General features: G+C 41.1%; 1 protein-coding gene across 1 annotated transcript in view; it reads left to right on the top strand.

Moving 5' to 3' along the window:
- MAP2 (microtubule associated protein 2) overlaps positions 1-17,296 on the top strand; it is a 128,407-nt gene that overhangs the window by 91,331 nt on the left and 19,780 nt on the right. Inside the window, exons 7-12 of the mRNA XM_056496026.1 lie at positions 1,568-5,344; positions 5,594-5,800; positions 6,196-6,330; positions 10,403-10,464; positions 14,295-14,468; positions 15,824-15,977. Coding sequence (XP_056352001.1) covers positions 1,568-5,344; positions 5,594-5,800; positions 6,196-6,330; positions 10,403-10,464; positions 14,295-14,468; positions 15,824-15,977 — 4,509 coding nt within the window. The remainder of the gene's footprint in view (positions 1-1,567; positions 5,345-5,593; positions 5,801-6,195; positions 6,331-10,402; positions 10,465-14,294; positions 14,469-15,823; positions 15,978-17,296) is intronic.

Genomic DNA, 17,296 nt, shown 5'->3' with positions numbered 1-17,296 from the left:
CTTAGTCTCTGAATAAAATATTTACTGCAGTCATCTTTCAGTACCTAAGAACTAGACTTCAGTGTTTTTCTTTTAATGGTATTTCTCTTCAGCCAGTGGAACAAGATGCAAAGACCCCTTATGTGGAGTAGTGCTGTGCCCACTCCTACCTGGCTAAGAAATGCTGCATTTAGGAAGCTTGTGTTCTAAACAGCCCAGCTGAAGAGCACAGAATCCCTTTGGCAGTCAGAATATGCTTTGATGCCATTGGATAGTAGGATACATGGAGAAAAGCAGCATCTAGCTACTTCACTTCTGTCAAACAAGGATGACATCAGCCCAATGGCCATGCTTTATACTTCATGGGGATTGCAAGTCAGTCACCAAATGTAAAAATACAAATGGGCAAAACCACTGTAGGTGTAGATTTCTGGTTTGGTTACCTGTAGATTTTAGAATGGCAGTTGCTTTTTCGACTCTGTACTAACATACTTCAATACTAATTGTTCTAAAAACAGATTCATCAAAGCAAAAAGATGGCTTTGTGGACTTCAGATCTGAGGAAATTCAGAATTGGCCCAATGCTAGTCGTAACAAGCTTTAGAAAAAACTCCTAAAACCTATTTTACAGATTAGTGCAGAAAGATACGCCACATTCTGCAGTCCTTCTCTTCATATTTTCTATAATAGGAAGATTTAAATGACATAGGAATTTAAATTCACAGGACATTAAAAAAAGATCAAGCTATTAATGATTAACAGAGTGGGAATTAAAAAAAGCTTAACAAGGTATTACTCTGAAAATAAAGTGGCAAGAGTATAAGAGTAACCTTTTTAGTTTCAAATTAACTTAATTAGGGCCTGATCTAGAGTCACAGAAACATGCCAAGTATTTTTTTACTTCAGCTACAGCTGTAGGGGATTGGCCATTTTGAAGACCAGACCTTCAAGGTCTGGGAGTATTAACAGGTCTGTTGCTGATTTCCACACTCTGGTTTGGTGATAGCAGTGAGATTTTGGTCATTTGACAAAGAGTGAGTGTGATAAGTTGATACAGCTAAAAAAACATCCTCCTCTGAAACTTGCAAAACCCTTTTCAGACATTATCTCTAGTTTAGGCTGCATGTAGAAGAAAAATGTATAAAAATACATAGAAATGTTCAGCTATGTATGTTTTAAATATCAGCAATACACAAAAGTAGTATTGATTCCTTTAAAGTTGAAGAGTTCACTAACACAAAACTAACATCAGCTTCAGAATCCAGCAAGCTTCTAATGAAGTGAGGTTATTTGTGGTTTTGCTGTTGTATACAAATCATGAAGACAAAGAAAATACATGAAATCATCTCATTTCAGTGCTCACATTTATATGTGTACAACTCACATTTTTCTTAAAAAACCTTATATATTGAAAGGAAACTAGTATTTAATACTTTAAAGCAGATTTCTGGGTGGATGCCTTGCTGCATGCTCATATCGTTCTCCCTTTCCATTCCATCATTCATACCAAAATGTTGTAAGCAATATGACTGCCTGCCTGTAAGTGCTTTAAATAATTTTGCTATAAAACCCAAACAAACTACTTCAGATTTACTTGCAGCCACGAAGATGGAATTCCGTCTCCAGGAGGGCACATGCCCTTTTGCAGCAGAACCATTAGACACAAAGCAACGTGAATCTGGGAAAGAAAGTAAGACTGTTGAGCAACCTAAATATGATGCCTTAGTCCCACAGTCAGCAAAAACAGAGGCTGCAGATAAAAAGGATTCAGAGAGCAAAGACAAAGTGCTTTCACCTCCATCAGAATGGATCTTGAAAACTGATTCGCAGAAGAAAGGGGAAGCCAGTTTTGCCGAATCTGCTGCTAAGCCTCCTGCACCTCAAGAGCAAGAGCACTTGTCATCTCAACTGCCTGGAGAGAGCAGGGTGGAGGAAAGGACTGCAGCTGTGCCCTCATCAACCGACCAAGTTATGGCTATCAAATCTCAAGACAACCTCAAAGATATCCAAGGTGGTGCCATCAGCCATGGTGAAAGTTTTCTGTTGCTATCAGAACCCAAGGCAGAAGCAGCCAAAAGGGAACTTCCTTCAGGCCCATCTCCTGCTCTCCCCCAGGAGCTTTCACTCAAAGACAGTTTCAAAATACATCAGGAACTTGCTGACCAACTGTTTGCCAAAGATCTCAGTAAAGATGTACAGATCCACAGAGACAGGACATTTTCTCTACCAGAAGTCTCAGCAGTCACTATAGATGGATTGAAAACGCCAAGCACCCCAAAAATCCCTCCATGGGGAGAAGAAAAGGACATGACTAAGGATGAGAGCGATGAGGAAGAAAGGTATGGCTTCTTTGATAAAGGGGAGGCTCGAATATTAGAGGATGGTAAAATTACCACAAAGTCAGAAGTTAAGACACCTTCCCTAGAAAAAACAGACTTTCAAAAGGATGGTGAAGCTAAAAAGTCACCTGATACTCTCAAAGCAGAAAAAGAAACGGACCAAAGTGGGCTCTTAGCAGCAGCAGATGTGAAAAAGGAGGTGCAGCAAAGCACACAGGTACCCCCAGCTAAGTTAAGTCATGAACTGACCCCTGAGAAAACAATAGAGCACCCTGATACCACTCAGTTATCCAGAGTAACAGAGAAAGCTCCTGAGGCACCAGGCTTAACCACTGAGAAGACTCCTGAAGCTTCTCAAGAGAAAGATGTTAAAAAAGATACTGAGGAGGATAAGACAAGTGTTTCAGCTCCTCATCAAATGAAAGAAGAGGAGGATCAGTCAGGAATGTCAAAGTATTTTGAAACCTCTGCTCTGAAAGAGGAAGCCTTCAAAGCAGATGGTCTGAAACAAAGCAGTGATTACTATGAGCTGAGTGACACTAAAGAGAGTAAATATGATCCCTATCAGAGAGGTCATCTAATACCTGAAGACGAAGAAGAGGAGGAAGAGGAAGAATTCAATCAGCAGCAGAATCTGCATACTCGTGAGATGGGCTACAGTACCCTGGCTCAGAGCTATGCACCAGACACTTCTGAAGAACCGAGCTCTCCAACAGAAAGAATGTTCACTATTGACCCCAAAGTCTACGGGGATAAGAGAGAACTTCACAGTAAAAATAAAGATGACCTAACTCTGAGCAGGAGCCTGGGACTTGGGGGGAGATCTGCAATTGAACAGAGAAGTATGTCTATTAACTTGCCCATGTCCTGTCTGGATTCAATAGCTCTAGGATTTAGTTTTGGTCGTGCACATGATCTTTCTCCCCTCGCTTCAGATATTCTAACTAACACTAGTGGAAGTATGGATGAAGGTGATGACTACTTGCCAGCAACCACACCAGCAGTGGAGAAGGCCCCCTGCTTCCCCATTGAGAGTAGAGAGGAAGATGAGCACATAGAAGAAGAAAAAGTAACGGTGGAAGAAAAAGGCCAGCCTGAGACCTTGGCTGAACCACCTTTCCAGGCCAAAGATTACTACAAGAATGGGGCTGTCCTGGCTCCTGACCTGCCTGAAATGTTAGACTTGGCAGGGACAAGATCTAGATTAGCCTCTGTGAGTGCAGATGCTGAGGTGGCACAGAAGAAGTCAGTTCCTTCTGACACTGTGGTGGAAGACAGCAGCACAACCCTGCCACCTGTGACAAATGAAAACCATGTCATTCTAAAAGCTGAAAGTCAGCTGGAAGACTTGGGCTACTGTGTTTTCAATAAGTACACAGTACCACTCCCTTCTCCAGTTCAGGACAGTGAGAATTTAACAAGTGAAACCTGCCCCTTCTACGAAGGCACAGATGAAAAACTGAGACGTGGCCTCGCTCCTGACTTGTCTTTAATAGAAGTGAAGCTGGCAGCTGCTGAAAAATCAAAAGAAGACTTCCTCAGTGAAAAAGACTTAGGTCAGCATGGTGAGTCCATCCTAGTGAGGGGCTTTGAGGAGGAGAAAAAAGAGAAACTGGATACTGTGCTAGAAAAAAGTGAAGAACAAATTGACTCTAAAGATGTTTGTCCCATTAAAGGAGCAGAACCAGAGAAGACAAGAGCTGAGGCAATGTTAGGAAGGAAGGAAGAAAGTGTGGCTAGTAAAGTTCATTTACCTGCTGATACAGTGTATGACAGAATTTCTGCTTCAGAGCTAGCAATAGAAAAGGATTCTGTTTGTTTGTTGATGGAGAAGGAGAAGACTCTCAGTGTTGTTCCTGAAATAGCTGAGATAGAAGCTCCAGTTAAACCAGATTACAATGCTATTAAGCACGATATGGAGGTGGCTGCCAGGAGAGCTGACCAAGAATATCAGAGTAAGTTAGACACTAAGATTAGTGAGGTTGTTTCACTTCCTTCAGGGAAGGACAAAGCCTCTCTTAAAAAAGCAGAGCCTGAACCCAAAGACAGTCAGCAGAAAGAGGAGGCCCTCTTCTCCAGAGAAGCAAAGGATGCAGATATACTTTCCAAGACCGAGCCTAGTTATATGAAGGACAGCAGCAAACTGTCAGAAACAGAAATTAAGGAAAAAGTACCCAAGCCAGATCTGGTACATCAAGAGGCAGTTGATAAGGAGGAATCTTATGAATCTAGTGGAGAGCATGATCAAACCCAAGAAGGTTTGAATGGAGAATCTGTGAAACCAGAGGATATCAAAGCAGAACATCCCAAACCTCCCGTGTCTGGGGAGGAGATGCCTACACAGTTACCAGCTCAGGAGACTTCTGTGGAGCTCCTCTTTCCAAAAGCTGAGCCTCTCCGGGAGGAACCTGCTGAGATTCAGATGGAGAGCATACCACAACCTACTGAAGGAGCTGAAGAGACTCTTGATACAGCTGTGAAACCTCTGGAAACCCAAAAGCTGCTGCCATGTGAACTGGCAGCTGGGGCCCCGAAAGGGGAAGAATATGAGGAAGAAGAGGTGGAAGCAGGGCAGGAAGCGAAAGAAGAGGATAAAGAGCATCTCATATCAGAAATGCCCCCAGACTTTGGCAAGCCTGCTGCAGAAGAAATGGGAGCCAAGGGTAGCCCAGAAGCACTGCCTGAACTGAAAGGCATTATTGAGTCAGTGGTGACAGTGGAGGATGACTTCATCACTGTGGTGCAGACAACAGTTGATGAGGGCGAATCTGCTTCTCACAGTGTGCGCTTCGCTGCTACTCAGCAGGAGGACATTGAGACAGGAGACTCCCAGGCTGAGGAGGAGCTGGATGTTGAAGAAGTGGAAGCTGAGCCCAAGGAAGGCTCCCGAGAGGCTCCTGCTTCACCCCAGAGAGAAGAAATCCTGCTCACTAACTACAAAACAGAGACGTGTGATGATTACAAAGATGAAACAACAATTGATGACTCCATCATGGACACAGACAGTCTCTGGGCAGACACTCAAGGTGTGCATTATCCTTTCTGTTTTGTCTATTGAATATTTTTGCTTCCAAATCCTAATGATTGAAAAGCAAAATTATTGCAGTTATAATAGTAATCTGAGCATGTTTCAGTAAAATGGTAAAAATAGTTTGCTTTTTAAAAAATTAATCATCTGCTCTGTCTTCAACTATTTTTTCCCTGCTCCTCTGAAGTACTGTTAACATTTGTTACTAATCTTTTGTTTGTTGTTGTAATTTGCTCTGATCCTACAGATGATGATAGGAGCATCATGACTGAACAGTTAGAGACTGTTCCTAAAGAGGAGAAAGCAGAGAGAGAATTGCGAAGATCATCTCTTGATAAGCATAAAAAAGAGAAACCTTTTAAAACTGGGAGAGGCAGGATTTCTACTCCTGAAAGGAAAATAGCTAAAAAGGAACCTAGCACCCTCTCCAGAGATGAAGTGAGAAGGAAAAAAGGTTCATTTCACACTCCTATTAATATTTCCTTTTTTTTAATTATTTTTTTACTATTTTACAATACTGTCTGGTTACTCTGCTGTAGATTATGTGCACCATGACATTATTAACGGTACTGTTTTTTAATAAGATGTTGTACAATTGTGTGAGAAGGCTCACTGCTCCACTGGTCCTATTTCATTATAGACATCCCCACTGATCACTGGGTAATGCATCTGAGCCAATGCACCAGTGCTCCCCCTCTTCCCAAATAGGATTTGTTCCCCTCAGAAGAAGCAATGCATTGGGTTGGAGCTGTGGGGCAGCGGGCCTGGCACTTGATGTGTATTGATCATATAAAATGGTTTGCTGGGTTTTTTTCTGATTCTATGTTTCTGTGTTCTTTTTGTCCATAGCAGTGTATAAGAAAGCTGAACTTGCTAAAAAAACTGAAGTTCAGGCCCACTCTCCCTCCAGGAAAATAATTTTAAAACCTGCTATCAAATATACTAGACCAACTCATCTCTCCTGTGTTAAACGGAAGCAGACAGGTGACTGCATTCTGTTCAGTTATGCAATGTGGCTGGCAAACATAGACATTTTCTTTTGTAAATCTCATAGCTCTAGCAGCTTCTCTATTTTTTTTTTTCCTCCAAGAGTATCAATCTTCACAAATAGTATTGCTTTTTTAGTGTTTTGTACCATTTTTCTTTTATTCTTTCTTTCCTGGTATTTGTTTGCTTGTTTGATGGAGGCCATGATCATGTATGCTTGTCATTGCTTGGGCCTCCAAGTGCTGTGGTTGTAACTTAGCATCATGCTTAGAGTGTGGTGTTCTAGGAATCTCTACTCATCTTTTTTTTTTTCTTTTCCTTTTTTCTTAATTTTAAATTATGCTTTATTTTTTTTTCTGGTGGGAAAATGTTGGCAAATGAAACCATGATATGCATTTCCATTATTCTGCTTTTTTTACTCTCATGCATAATAAGAAGTGTTTCAGACTTGTATTTTGTTTATTGATGTTAACTGCATTGACAATTCCCAATCTGTCACTGATGTTTATGCTGTACAGTCAAAATCCACAGGGAGAATCCAGCCACATGCAGCATGGAGCTGAGAGAGAAGAAATCTGGGCTCACACTACAAAATGCATTCCAAGCAAAAATCTTAATATTTGGTAGAGGAAGATGAAAGGAAGAATGAAATGACTCCTGTTATGACTTCATAGGTGTATCATTGTTTACAAGACCAAAATAACTCTTCCAGCATTTTCACATGTTATTCATGGTTCCTGTGAGTTCAAAGTGGAAGGATGAGCATCTTGACTTCCATTGTGATCATTAAAAAAAAAAAAAAGTACTAAAAAGGGCCAGGTTTTCGGTTTTCTGTCGTGTAACACATGCTATGGTTGTTTGGAACTAGGGCTAATAAGAGAAGAACCATGCACAGCAGTGCAGAAGTGCATCTTCTCACAGCCTAGAAATTACCAGAATTACCCACCATATGGTTAAGCCAAGCAGTACTGAAAAGTGTCCCTAAGCAGTCATTGCCCTGCAGTTCACCAGTCATTCGTGTTGTGAATGTAGCCCAGCCCCAGCAGGGAGGTCTGGCCTGTGAAAATGCAGGAAGAGCATGGTTCCATTAGAGCAGGTTTAGTATCATGCCTCTCTGTGCTGTATGAAGTGTGGATTGTATCCTGGCTGTGTTCCATTAGGACACCAGAACTAATGATCCCATCCCCTTGCTCCTGTGACAGAATCTCATCCTTTCACTTCCCCCTCTCAGGAGAAACTGAACCAGGAAAGGAAAGGCTGGTTCAGTCCCCTTTGTGTTGCACTGATGGCTCCTGAATTTGCAGCCTTTGGGCTGTCCTAACTTGCACTCTGAACCAGAACTACCCAAGAGGGAGGAATTTTTTAAAGAGAGTTAAAACATTTTTCCTTGCTACCTCTTGCTGCTTGCTGAAGCACAGCTTGTTAACTCAGAAGTTACAACCCACAATTCACATGTTCTTTCAAAACCCCAGGGGGCTCAATAAGCTGTGAACTTGGGTGGGGAAAGGCATTGGCTTTGTAGTGTTCTCAGCTTCACCTACACTTCTACAGCTGTGTGGTCAGTGCTGTCATGCCCTCAGGTACTCTAGCACTGCCTCCTCTGAACTCTCCTGACCTGTCAGATCCCAGAGAGAACTGAGTCACACCAATGGACATGGATGAGGAAATCTGCCCTGTGCCTGAAACATATGCTGCCTTGGCAAATCTCAGAGGTTTTTTTCTTTCTCACTACAATACACAGTGAAGCAGATGTATTAGTCAAAGTGAGAAATATAATACAAAAACTACCTCCCTTACTTAAGTCCTCCCTTATTTAAGTCCTGAGGTGAAGAGCAGCCAAAATGATGGACACAGATTGATCATAAAACTTTCAGAAACGTGATTTCAACTTGGAGCTCTAAAGGAGGGGAGCTGGAACCATGCCATCAAGTGATCAAAAATATTTCTTAGAATGTCATTGTGGCTGGAAAAATAACTGTATGCCTTATTTTCTTCATGGGGGGAGACCATGAGAAACTGGAATGCTGTGTGATATTCTAAGAGTGCAGGTGGTCACTTGTTAATTTACGTATCCCTGAGCTTGGATGTGTCATCTAGAATTCTCCAGGATCTGGAATCTAGAGGGACATTGTCTCTCCCATTTTCTTTTTATGTGAAATATAGCACCATTTCTTGAAGCCAGTTATGACTGTCAGTGCATCCTGTTTGGAGTGGTCTTGTCAGCTTTAGTGATGCCTGGGTAATGAAGGCCCCCAAAAGTTCTTGGCAGTGTAGCGTACAGAGCTTTGAGTGTGTTGCAGACAGCTGAAATCTCCACACTGCATTTATCATGACTTCAAAATGAAACATGTCCAGTAATAGATACAGATGCTTAGCAAACGAAATTAATATTTGCTTTTATGTTTTGCACAATGGCCCAGAAAAAATATTTTCCCTAATGCCCCTCAATACCTGAAAAAAAAAAAAAATAATCCCCACATCAATGGTAAGCACTGGCAAATACCAGTAACTTATAGCACCCTATCCATGAGGCAGGGACTGTTTTTTAAGAGACTTGTCCTTGCCATTAGAAAAAGAAATTGCGTAGCCAGCCCTGATGAGAGAGTTGGGAAGTGTTTGCCTTGACTAGTGTAGCTCCATGAGTGAAACCCCCAGCCTGGCCTGTGTTTGTTGGTGGCTGTGAGATGCTATTGCAGTTGTATTATCAGAGGAGTGTTTTTGGAGGCAAGGCCAGGACAATGACCTGGCCATGATATGCTTCTGTTTCTTGTTTTCAATTCTGGGTCACCCCCTGAGCTGAACATGTTTGTTATGTATTTAAGCCAACAGCAGGGCCTGTAGCAATCTTGGTTCAGGTGGAGAAGTTGTGGTTGTTACCAGGCACATTGGCACAAGTGACTCAGCTTTTATGCACCTTACAGTGGTGACTGGTGAGGGTGGAATGCCAAGGGAAGGAGCAGAGAAGCTGTTTGTGCTTATCTCGAAGAGATGGAAAGCAGACCCAAACCAGCAGTAACAGCTGTGTGACACTGGAAGGCTCTGCTGTACTTACCTCTCTTAAAAATTCAGAAGAATTGAAGTATGCAGTTCTCTCCCTTACACCTTGGACTAGAGCGGGTAGTGTGACAGAAAACCAGGGATAACCTCACCATACCTGGGAGCTGAATTAGAAAAGGGAAAAATTAACCTGACCTTTCCTTATGAGGAATCAGGGTTGGTTCTAGAGTTGGAAAACAATTGGGTTTATAGCAGAAGGTTGTCATTTGTGATTGCTGTTCTACTGCTTTTACCAAGGGCATCCTGGTAAAATCTTCTGGTGCCAGAAGATTTAATGTCTAGTTTTTCAGTGGCACATCATTTCCCAAGCAGCAGCTTTGGGAAAGCTAATAACCTGCTTTCCAAAAAGCTTCCCCATTCAAAAACCAGTGTGGATGGATTTGAAGTCTAGGAGAAAGTTCTTACCTCAAACCATGTTGTATCATATAAATGAAATACTGAATTAACATTCTTGATGTCCCAGATAAACCTTGAATTTCTTAATTCTTGAGACCCTAGTTGACCATGACACGCTGACCTTATTGACACAACTAGGATGATAATTCAACAGTGAATCTCTCTCTTTCCATTATGAATGTTGGCTAATATTTTGAAAGTGGTGACTATAGAGACCTCTCTTAAAATTTTAATTTGTAGATGATTTAAAGGAGCCTGACTTTTAGAGGACTGTCCTGAAAATCAGAATACTAAGTTGACTGAGGATTAACCAGAAACTCTTATATTTGTCAGCTATTTCTGGAACTTTTTTCTTTTAGCTTCTAGACTTTTGGGAACATGAATACAAAATTTCATTTTGTTCAAAACACACAGAATACTATTTTACCTCAAGTAAGATGAATGCAGAAAGTTTTTAAGGCAAGTAAATGTCTACACACAGTTTACTGAGGGTAATTCACAAAGTACTTGCTTTGCACAGTAGTTTCAAGGCATTTAATTGGTCTAACAAGTGTACTAAATGGAAATGCTTATTATTACTGTCTTTAACTATCAAGTCTTTCTTTGGATTTCTCAGCAGCAGGTGGTGAAACAAACCAGGCTCCTGCTGTATTTAAACAAGCAAAGGAAAAACTCTCAGTGAGTAAAATCATCTTATTGTTCATCTTTATAATCTCCTTTTGCCCTTATTTCACATCTTTTTTTGTGTTAATTCAGTAAGTAATTGTGTGTTCCGTATAAAATTTGTTCACCGTATTCATTGTTCATTTAAAAAGATAATTAAAATCACCTTTCCTAAATAACCTTTGAGGTCTAGTCTCAAGTGTTAGATGGTGACAGTTTGTAGATCCCTAGAGGGCACACAGACTGATTAGCATTGGGATAAGCTGCATATCTTGGCCCTTTCTGCAGCACCCAGCTTGCATTGCCAGCTTCCTTGACTGCAGTGTAGGCAGAATCCCTCCCCCAGGACTGCTGGTTGTCTCCTGGTGCACCACTTCCATAGCCCAGTGTTCTGCAGGGGCCATGGCTGTGTAAAAGTTACTGGCCAGTAGAATTTACATGTGATTCAGTGCTTTCAGTATGGCCACTCCCTGGGCCACTGTGTTATAGCCTGTCACGTAACAACCTTGCCTTGCCTTGTTTGCCTTGCCTTGCCTTGCCTTCAGCTACTCTACAGCCTTTTCTGCTTCCTGTGTCTGGCTCTCTTAAGGAAAGGCTCCTTTGCTCTTTGCTGACCCTGCCCTGTTTCTGTCCCATCCCTCCAAAATCCCCAGGAATCCAACCTCCATTCACTCTCCCCTGTGCAATTATTTTTTCCATGACAGTGACACATGCTAATTCACATCTGCAGAACAGCATTTTGTCATTGTTATCACAGAATCATTAGAATATGTTGAATTAGAAGGGATCCATCAGGATCATCGAGTCCAACTCCTGGCCCTGAGCAGGACTATGCCCCACCATTAACAATTTACAATTTCATTAGAAGTTCTCTAAATTTCCTAATATATTTCCTAGTATATTCCAGGGATGATTTCTTTGATTTGTTAAACCAGACTCTCAGTTCTTTGGGGAGCAAAAAGCTATGTCACATGAAGTGCTGCACCTTGTTTATGAATCATAAGAAATTGGTAGTGCTGAGAGCATTGTGACTGCTTGGAGGCTTTGGAGGAGCCATTGTTTTTCAGATTTGACCCATTCCAGCTCATAACTGGGAAATTATTGGAGCTTCTTTACAAGTACAGTGAGTAAGATATGGGCAGATTTCTGGGCTGAGTCTGAGCATGTTTTATTACTGTCTTTTCTTGACAGACCATCAACACTTGCACAAGGGAAGACAATACTTGCTCATGTTCAGTGTTTATGGAGTGCTCTAGTACAAGCACTGCAAAATCATTCTGTGAAATTATCTGTCTGTATTTCTTTCCTATTCCTGCCCCTTATGGTATTGCACAGATCAGAAAGCTGTTCCTTCTTTACTTTCTCTCCTGTTGCCTTGCCTCTCTGGTTGCCACACACACACCCCTCTTGGACATTTTCTCTTCTGTGTCTTGCCTTTGCTTCTGCTTTTTTAAAGATCTCTTCCTATTTTGTTGTTTTTTGTTGTTTTGTTTCTTCGTGGTTTTCAGCTTTTATGTCCTTCAAGTCCCACCTTTTCCTCTCCACTGGTAATGTTAGATCATCCAGCCTGGTCAGCTTTGTTATTCATGTTCAGACTGCAGTTTACACAGGACAAGTTCAGGAAAAGCTAAACAGTTCCATCTGCTGGAAGCAGCTGTGCACCTGCAGTTCACAGTGAGGTGATGAAAACCTGTGCCATGTGTTAGGAGCACCTTGAAATAAAATGAGGGTTCTGCATCCCCACTTCAGCAATCCCTGAGTTTCAGTGAGATCTTTGTCCTCTGGACAGCTGACCCTTTCAGCAACATAAATTGAAACAGAGGTCAGGTATTGCTAACATCTGAGTTTTCCTGCAGGGATTGAGACATGGTTTCTTTGCTTGCTCAACCATCTTGGGGCAGACTCTGCTGCTATTACTGATGCTAAAAAGTGCCTTGTTACCTAAATAACATAGAGGGACTCTAGACTGTGATAACCAGAGCTGTGCAGTAGCTCAAGGTCATACCTTTTCCCCATCTGTTCTATTGACAGATCTCAGTGTTGTCCATGTATTAATGTATTCATAGAGGACACTGAGCAATACGAGTGAAAAGCATTTGCATTGTGACTAGAACCGTAATCTGTAAAATTTTTTTCAGTCTCATTATAGGGGTAATTTCTTGCATGCAAGTTGAAAATGGTGAAAACCACAGCATGAAGATTTAGGCTTCAAACAATGTGTGCTTAGTTCAGAAAGCCAGGTGAAAGGTGCTTGCAGAATGCCTGCTTCTTGGGACCACCCAACACGGATACCCTGCTTCCATAGAGTTTCAGCATCAATAAATACCTTCATGGATTTCTAAACAGGATCCAAAATTCCACAAATAGATGTGACCCATAAATTGAACTATGACAAACCAGGCAAAGTCTGGAAAAGCCTTTGATTTGACAGAAACACATATTCTGTAGCTTTTGTGTAAAATAATTATTCACTGGTTTTATTCTGTTTGTTATCAAACAGTAAAGTAAGTATTAAAAAAGAAAGAGGCATAAGTACATTGCAGAACTCATTATGGGAATATGTTCTTGCTAGTAAAGCACTTCCATCCTAATTTCTTGTCTTGCTACTTGTTCTAGAGGATGACACTCCTCTCAGCTGTATTGTAGGACTGGAATTGCTTGTTACACAGTTCTGCACCTCTTAATCATGGGGTGGTGTCGTGGATGACATTCAGCACACCACCCTCAGTTTTCCATAGGCTGAGTATATAGCCTAAGCCAGAGGCCTGTCAGAGCTGGACAGCCCATTCTTTTCTCATTTTCTAACAAGGCAACTTAAAAGCAGTTCATGTACCTTTTCTGAACATTGGGAAATTCCAGGCAATTGATTGAGATCAATTGCCAAGTTCAATGCTAAAGTTCAGTACAAATCTCAGAATGACAGGCCCATTGGGATTGCTCCTGTGTGTAATTTTATGCTAGTATGACTACAGAGAGGATCAGGAATACCAAAGTAACACCTTTGCAATTGCACTTTGTAATATCACTTATACCTGTGGAAGAAAAAAAGTGTTTCTTAAACAAGTAGCCCTATTCTGTTTCAAGGAGGTTCCTTTTTGTAAAGCAGTAAGATGCTCCTAAGTATTAACAAAGATTTTCTGTCTGTCCTGTTGGTGTTTAATCGTTCTTTCAATGGGATATTGTCTTTATTTGGTGTCAAACAAGTATTTGTTCACAACAACATGCTGTGTCAGCCTTTCAGTCATATATGGCTTTCCTCATTCCAGGACTCCCTACTGCCAATATAAATTTATTAAATTCTACAGAGTGACACCAAATACACAGAGCAGTATCTGCGGTGTGTTAGGGATTTTGTCTGAACACAGTGGCAAAAGAAGGAATACTGTCTTGTCCTCCTGCTGTAGTGGGAATACTGGTGTAACTTTGCTTCTGAGATTCCCACTGTTTTATTCTTGATTTTAGCCTGGAGGGATATATTTCACCTTTAAAGGCCTGGGATCCCTTGGTGCTCCTGTAACTTTGCACTTGTTTCTAATGCAGCCAACCAGCAGTTGTACCAGTTAAATGCCACACCTGGCATCAGTTTTTTCTTTATAACACAAGGCCAAAATAGCAGCTACAGAAAAAGGCAGATTCTAGAATCAGTAACTCTCTCCAGACCTAGGCAGTTTCAGTCAAACAACACAAAACTGAAACTTCCATGATTGTCAGATCTGTATAGACCATTACCAGATACAGGAAAAGTATTAATGCATAGCTTGGCATATTTTTTTTTTGCTCCATGTTGCATGTATTTTCCTTTTGTCCAGCTTCATGTTGTGTTTTGTTTGTTTTCTCATGACTAGACTGCTTCTTTGTCAAAGATTCCTGCCTCAAAGTCTAGAGCAAAGTCATTGCTTCCTCCAAGACCCAGCTCAGCTTGCTCATTAACCACTAAAAGGGCCACATTTCTCGATACAGACAATTATTTTGTTCGGCCCTCCTCTGCAGGCCCAAGAGACTCAAAATCAGATGCTAAGGTAAGGTAGCAGAGTTGGTAAAGAGAGTTAGAGATGCACAGGTGATCTCCATGAAACACAATATCTACTACTGAATTTGGGTAATCCTCTGTGAAGCTTCTGTGGGATTACTTACATCCAGTGGCAGGAAAACTGATTAGCAGGCTACAAGATCTCTGCTACAAAATGGAAAAAAACAGAGATACTCCAGAGGAAATGTAAGTGAAAAAAGTTATAACTAGAAAGACATGGCTTCTTTCTGTTGATCATATGGATGCTACTTCATTAACTGCCAAGAAGTTACAGCCATTTTCAAGTGGGTAGGTGGGAAAGAACAGCAGGACTAATTTGTCATCCAAGTTTAAAAAAATGTAATTTTTCACCTGTTAGTATTCTTTGAAATCAAATACAGTTTTCAGTGTAGGAGGGTACAATTCTAATTACCAGCTGTAGGTGATAGAATAGGGCAGAATCCAAATGCTCAAGGAACCAAATTTAGTCAATGCATAGGACTTTGTGAAGAAGTTGCAGTATAAATTTAAAAAGATGTTTGGCAGTCTGTTCCAGCTTCTCCATGTTTACATTTCACTTGTGTTTCAAATCTACATTATAGTGAGTTAACTATCCCCATTTTAAAAATTGGTTTTGCCATTGACTTACATTTTTTTGTTTAATGCCATGCTTTGTATGTCTTTTACTGGTTGGAACCATCATCATTTGTCTTTGGGAAGAATGTCTGCTTATGCTGCTCTGTCTTTTGCTGCACATCCCATAAGCTCAAAAATATTCTAACATACATGCCCATTGCCTTAATGGTGAAGGGGGGTTTACTTTACCCTGCTAAAGAGAAGGCATGCACTAATTTCAAAAAGTAAACATTTTATTATAGAAGGAATTAAAACAACAGGATGTATAATCCCACACTCAGGGAAAAAAAAAAAAAAACAAACAGAAAAAGACAGCAAAACCCATAGCTAAAAATTTATCTCCATAAGAAATTTACAGTTTAGTGTTTGAATATGCAAGAATCACGCAACACCTACCAATCTAGTGTATGATTTATTCTGAACACCAGTAGTGCAGTTACTTTGTAGGTAAATTCACATAGGAATTTCACATTTGTGCTCCAGAGAGTTCTTTCAACTTGCACTTAAAAACACCACGTTTTTTCCTTACTAAGAGCTAGCTGTGGGATCCATCCATATTTAGATGCAAGAGTATCCCTGTATGTCTCAGGATAGTCATCAGGAGATGCTTTGATGCAGTAAAGAAGCACCAGGGAGCTGAAGCAGTTTCCCCTTCTGTGTATAGATACAGGAAATGAAAAGAGTGAGTTTTGCCAACTAAACCTTCCTTTGTTGTTGTGCTGCTGTCAGGATGGAGTAAGTAAGAGCCCTGAGAAGCGCTCATCTCTACCAAGACCTTCCTCAATCCTCCCTCCTCGACGGGGTGTGTCAGGAGACCGGGACAGAGAGGAGAACTCCCTCTCCCTCACAGCTTCTCTTTCCTCTTCAGTACGACGGACTACCCGTATGTTGTCTTTTTTTGTTTGCTTTTTAACCTTCTCCTACTTCTGTGCTTGTCTCCATCCTCATTAGGTTTGTCACATTAGCATCCCTACCTTTGACACAGAGGAGTGGCTCTGAGGTGTGCTGTTGGAAATCAGAGCTCACAGACTGGTTTTGTTCATATTCCAAGTGCCTGAAACCAGGGACAGGATGCACCTGCAGTGCCCAGAGCTAATTGCTGATATTCGAAAATGCCTTTGCAGGGTGCTCAGAGCTGGGTGAGGTATTCAACACAGAGCATTTACAAATAGCAGCAAGAAATAATGAGTCAAAACTGAAGCAGACAACCTGAAATATTCTGATGGATCTTGGAAAAGCAGACCTGATAGTTACAGTCATTAATTTGCTGCTTCCCAGTAATTATCTCCCTATGCTCTACTCCTAGGGTAAAATCTCTGCTGAGAATTGAAATGTTAACTACTAGAGTGACTCACTGGGGGCAGTTAAGATAGTGAACCAGCTAGGTTCCTTTTATGAGGACCAAAATTATCAAATCACAAGCCAAAATAAATTACAGGACAAAGACAATTTACTAGATAACCTCAGAACTTTTAGCCAGGCCTTAGAACCCACATGGGGCTTTGTGCTTTCCAATAGGAGTTCCTCTGTCTTCTCTCTTTAGAAACCAATCTCAGCCCTTTTTAACACAGCTTAAGGAAAGTAGATGATTAAATTCTGCAAAAAAAGTCTTCTGAAATTTATAAGTGATGCTCCAAAGGTAAAACAGAGACCCTGTGAAAGCAGAATGACCTCCAGCTGCCACAGCAGCCAGCCCATTCTCCTGACCAGGAGTGAGAGGCCATTAAGCATTTGGCAGGGTGGTGAAGGGCTGAGGAATGAAAAATAAATATACCAGACCTGCAAGGAGGTGGGAAAAAATAATTCCTTTCCTGTCTCAGATGATATAGTGAGAAGCTTCAGGGTTGGTTTGGAAAGAAAGAAACCTGTTCAGGGAAATGGGAGGTGAGTGGAGTATGTTCAGTCTGCCTAATGAATCACGTAGAGAGTGTCTCCTGAGCCCCAGGGACTGGAGTGCATTGGGTTTGGGCCACCATCATTGCATAAACAGAATGATGAGCAAATACTTTCAATATGAATTTGTTTAGTTCCACTGGATGCTTTTGGGAGGCCCATTGGATTTATAATTTCTGAACATTTAAGGAGTGAAAGCATACATGCACCCATTTGGCATTGTTGTTCCCAGGTTTGGGGAGTTACTTTGATCTTTCTCTCCATAAGTATTCTCAGTAGAATTTTACTTTGGAGATATCTCAGCTTTTG

Source organism: Oenanthe melanoleuca, chromosome 7 (genome assembly GCF_029582105.1).
Source record: "Oenanthe melanoleuca isolate GR-GAL-2019-014 chromosome 7, OMel1.0, whole genome shotgun sequence".
Taxonomy (NCBI): Eukaryota; Metazoa; Chordata; class Aves; order Passeriformes; family Muscicapidae; genus Oenanthe; species Oenanthe melanoleuca.
This window is presented reverse-complemented; position numbering and strand designations above follow the sequence as displayed.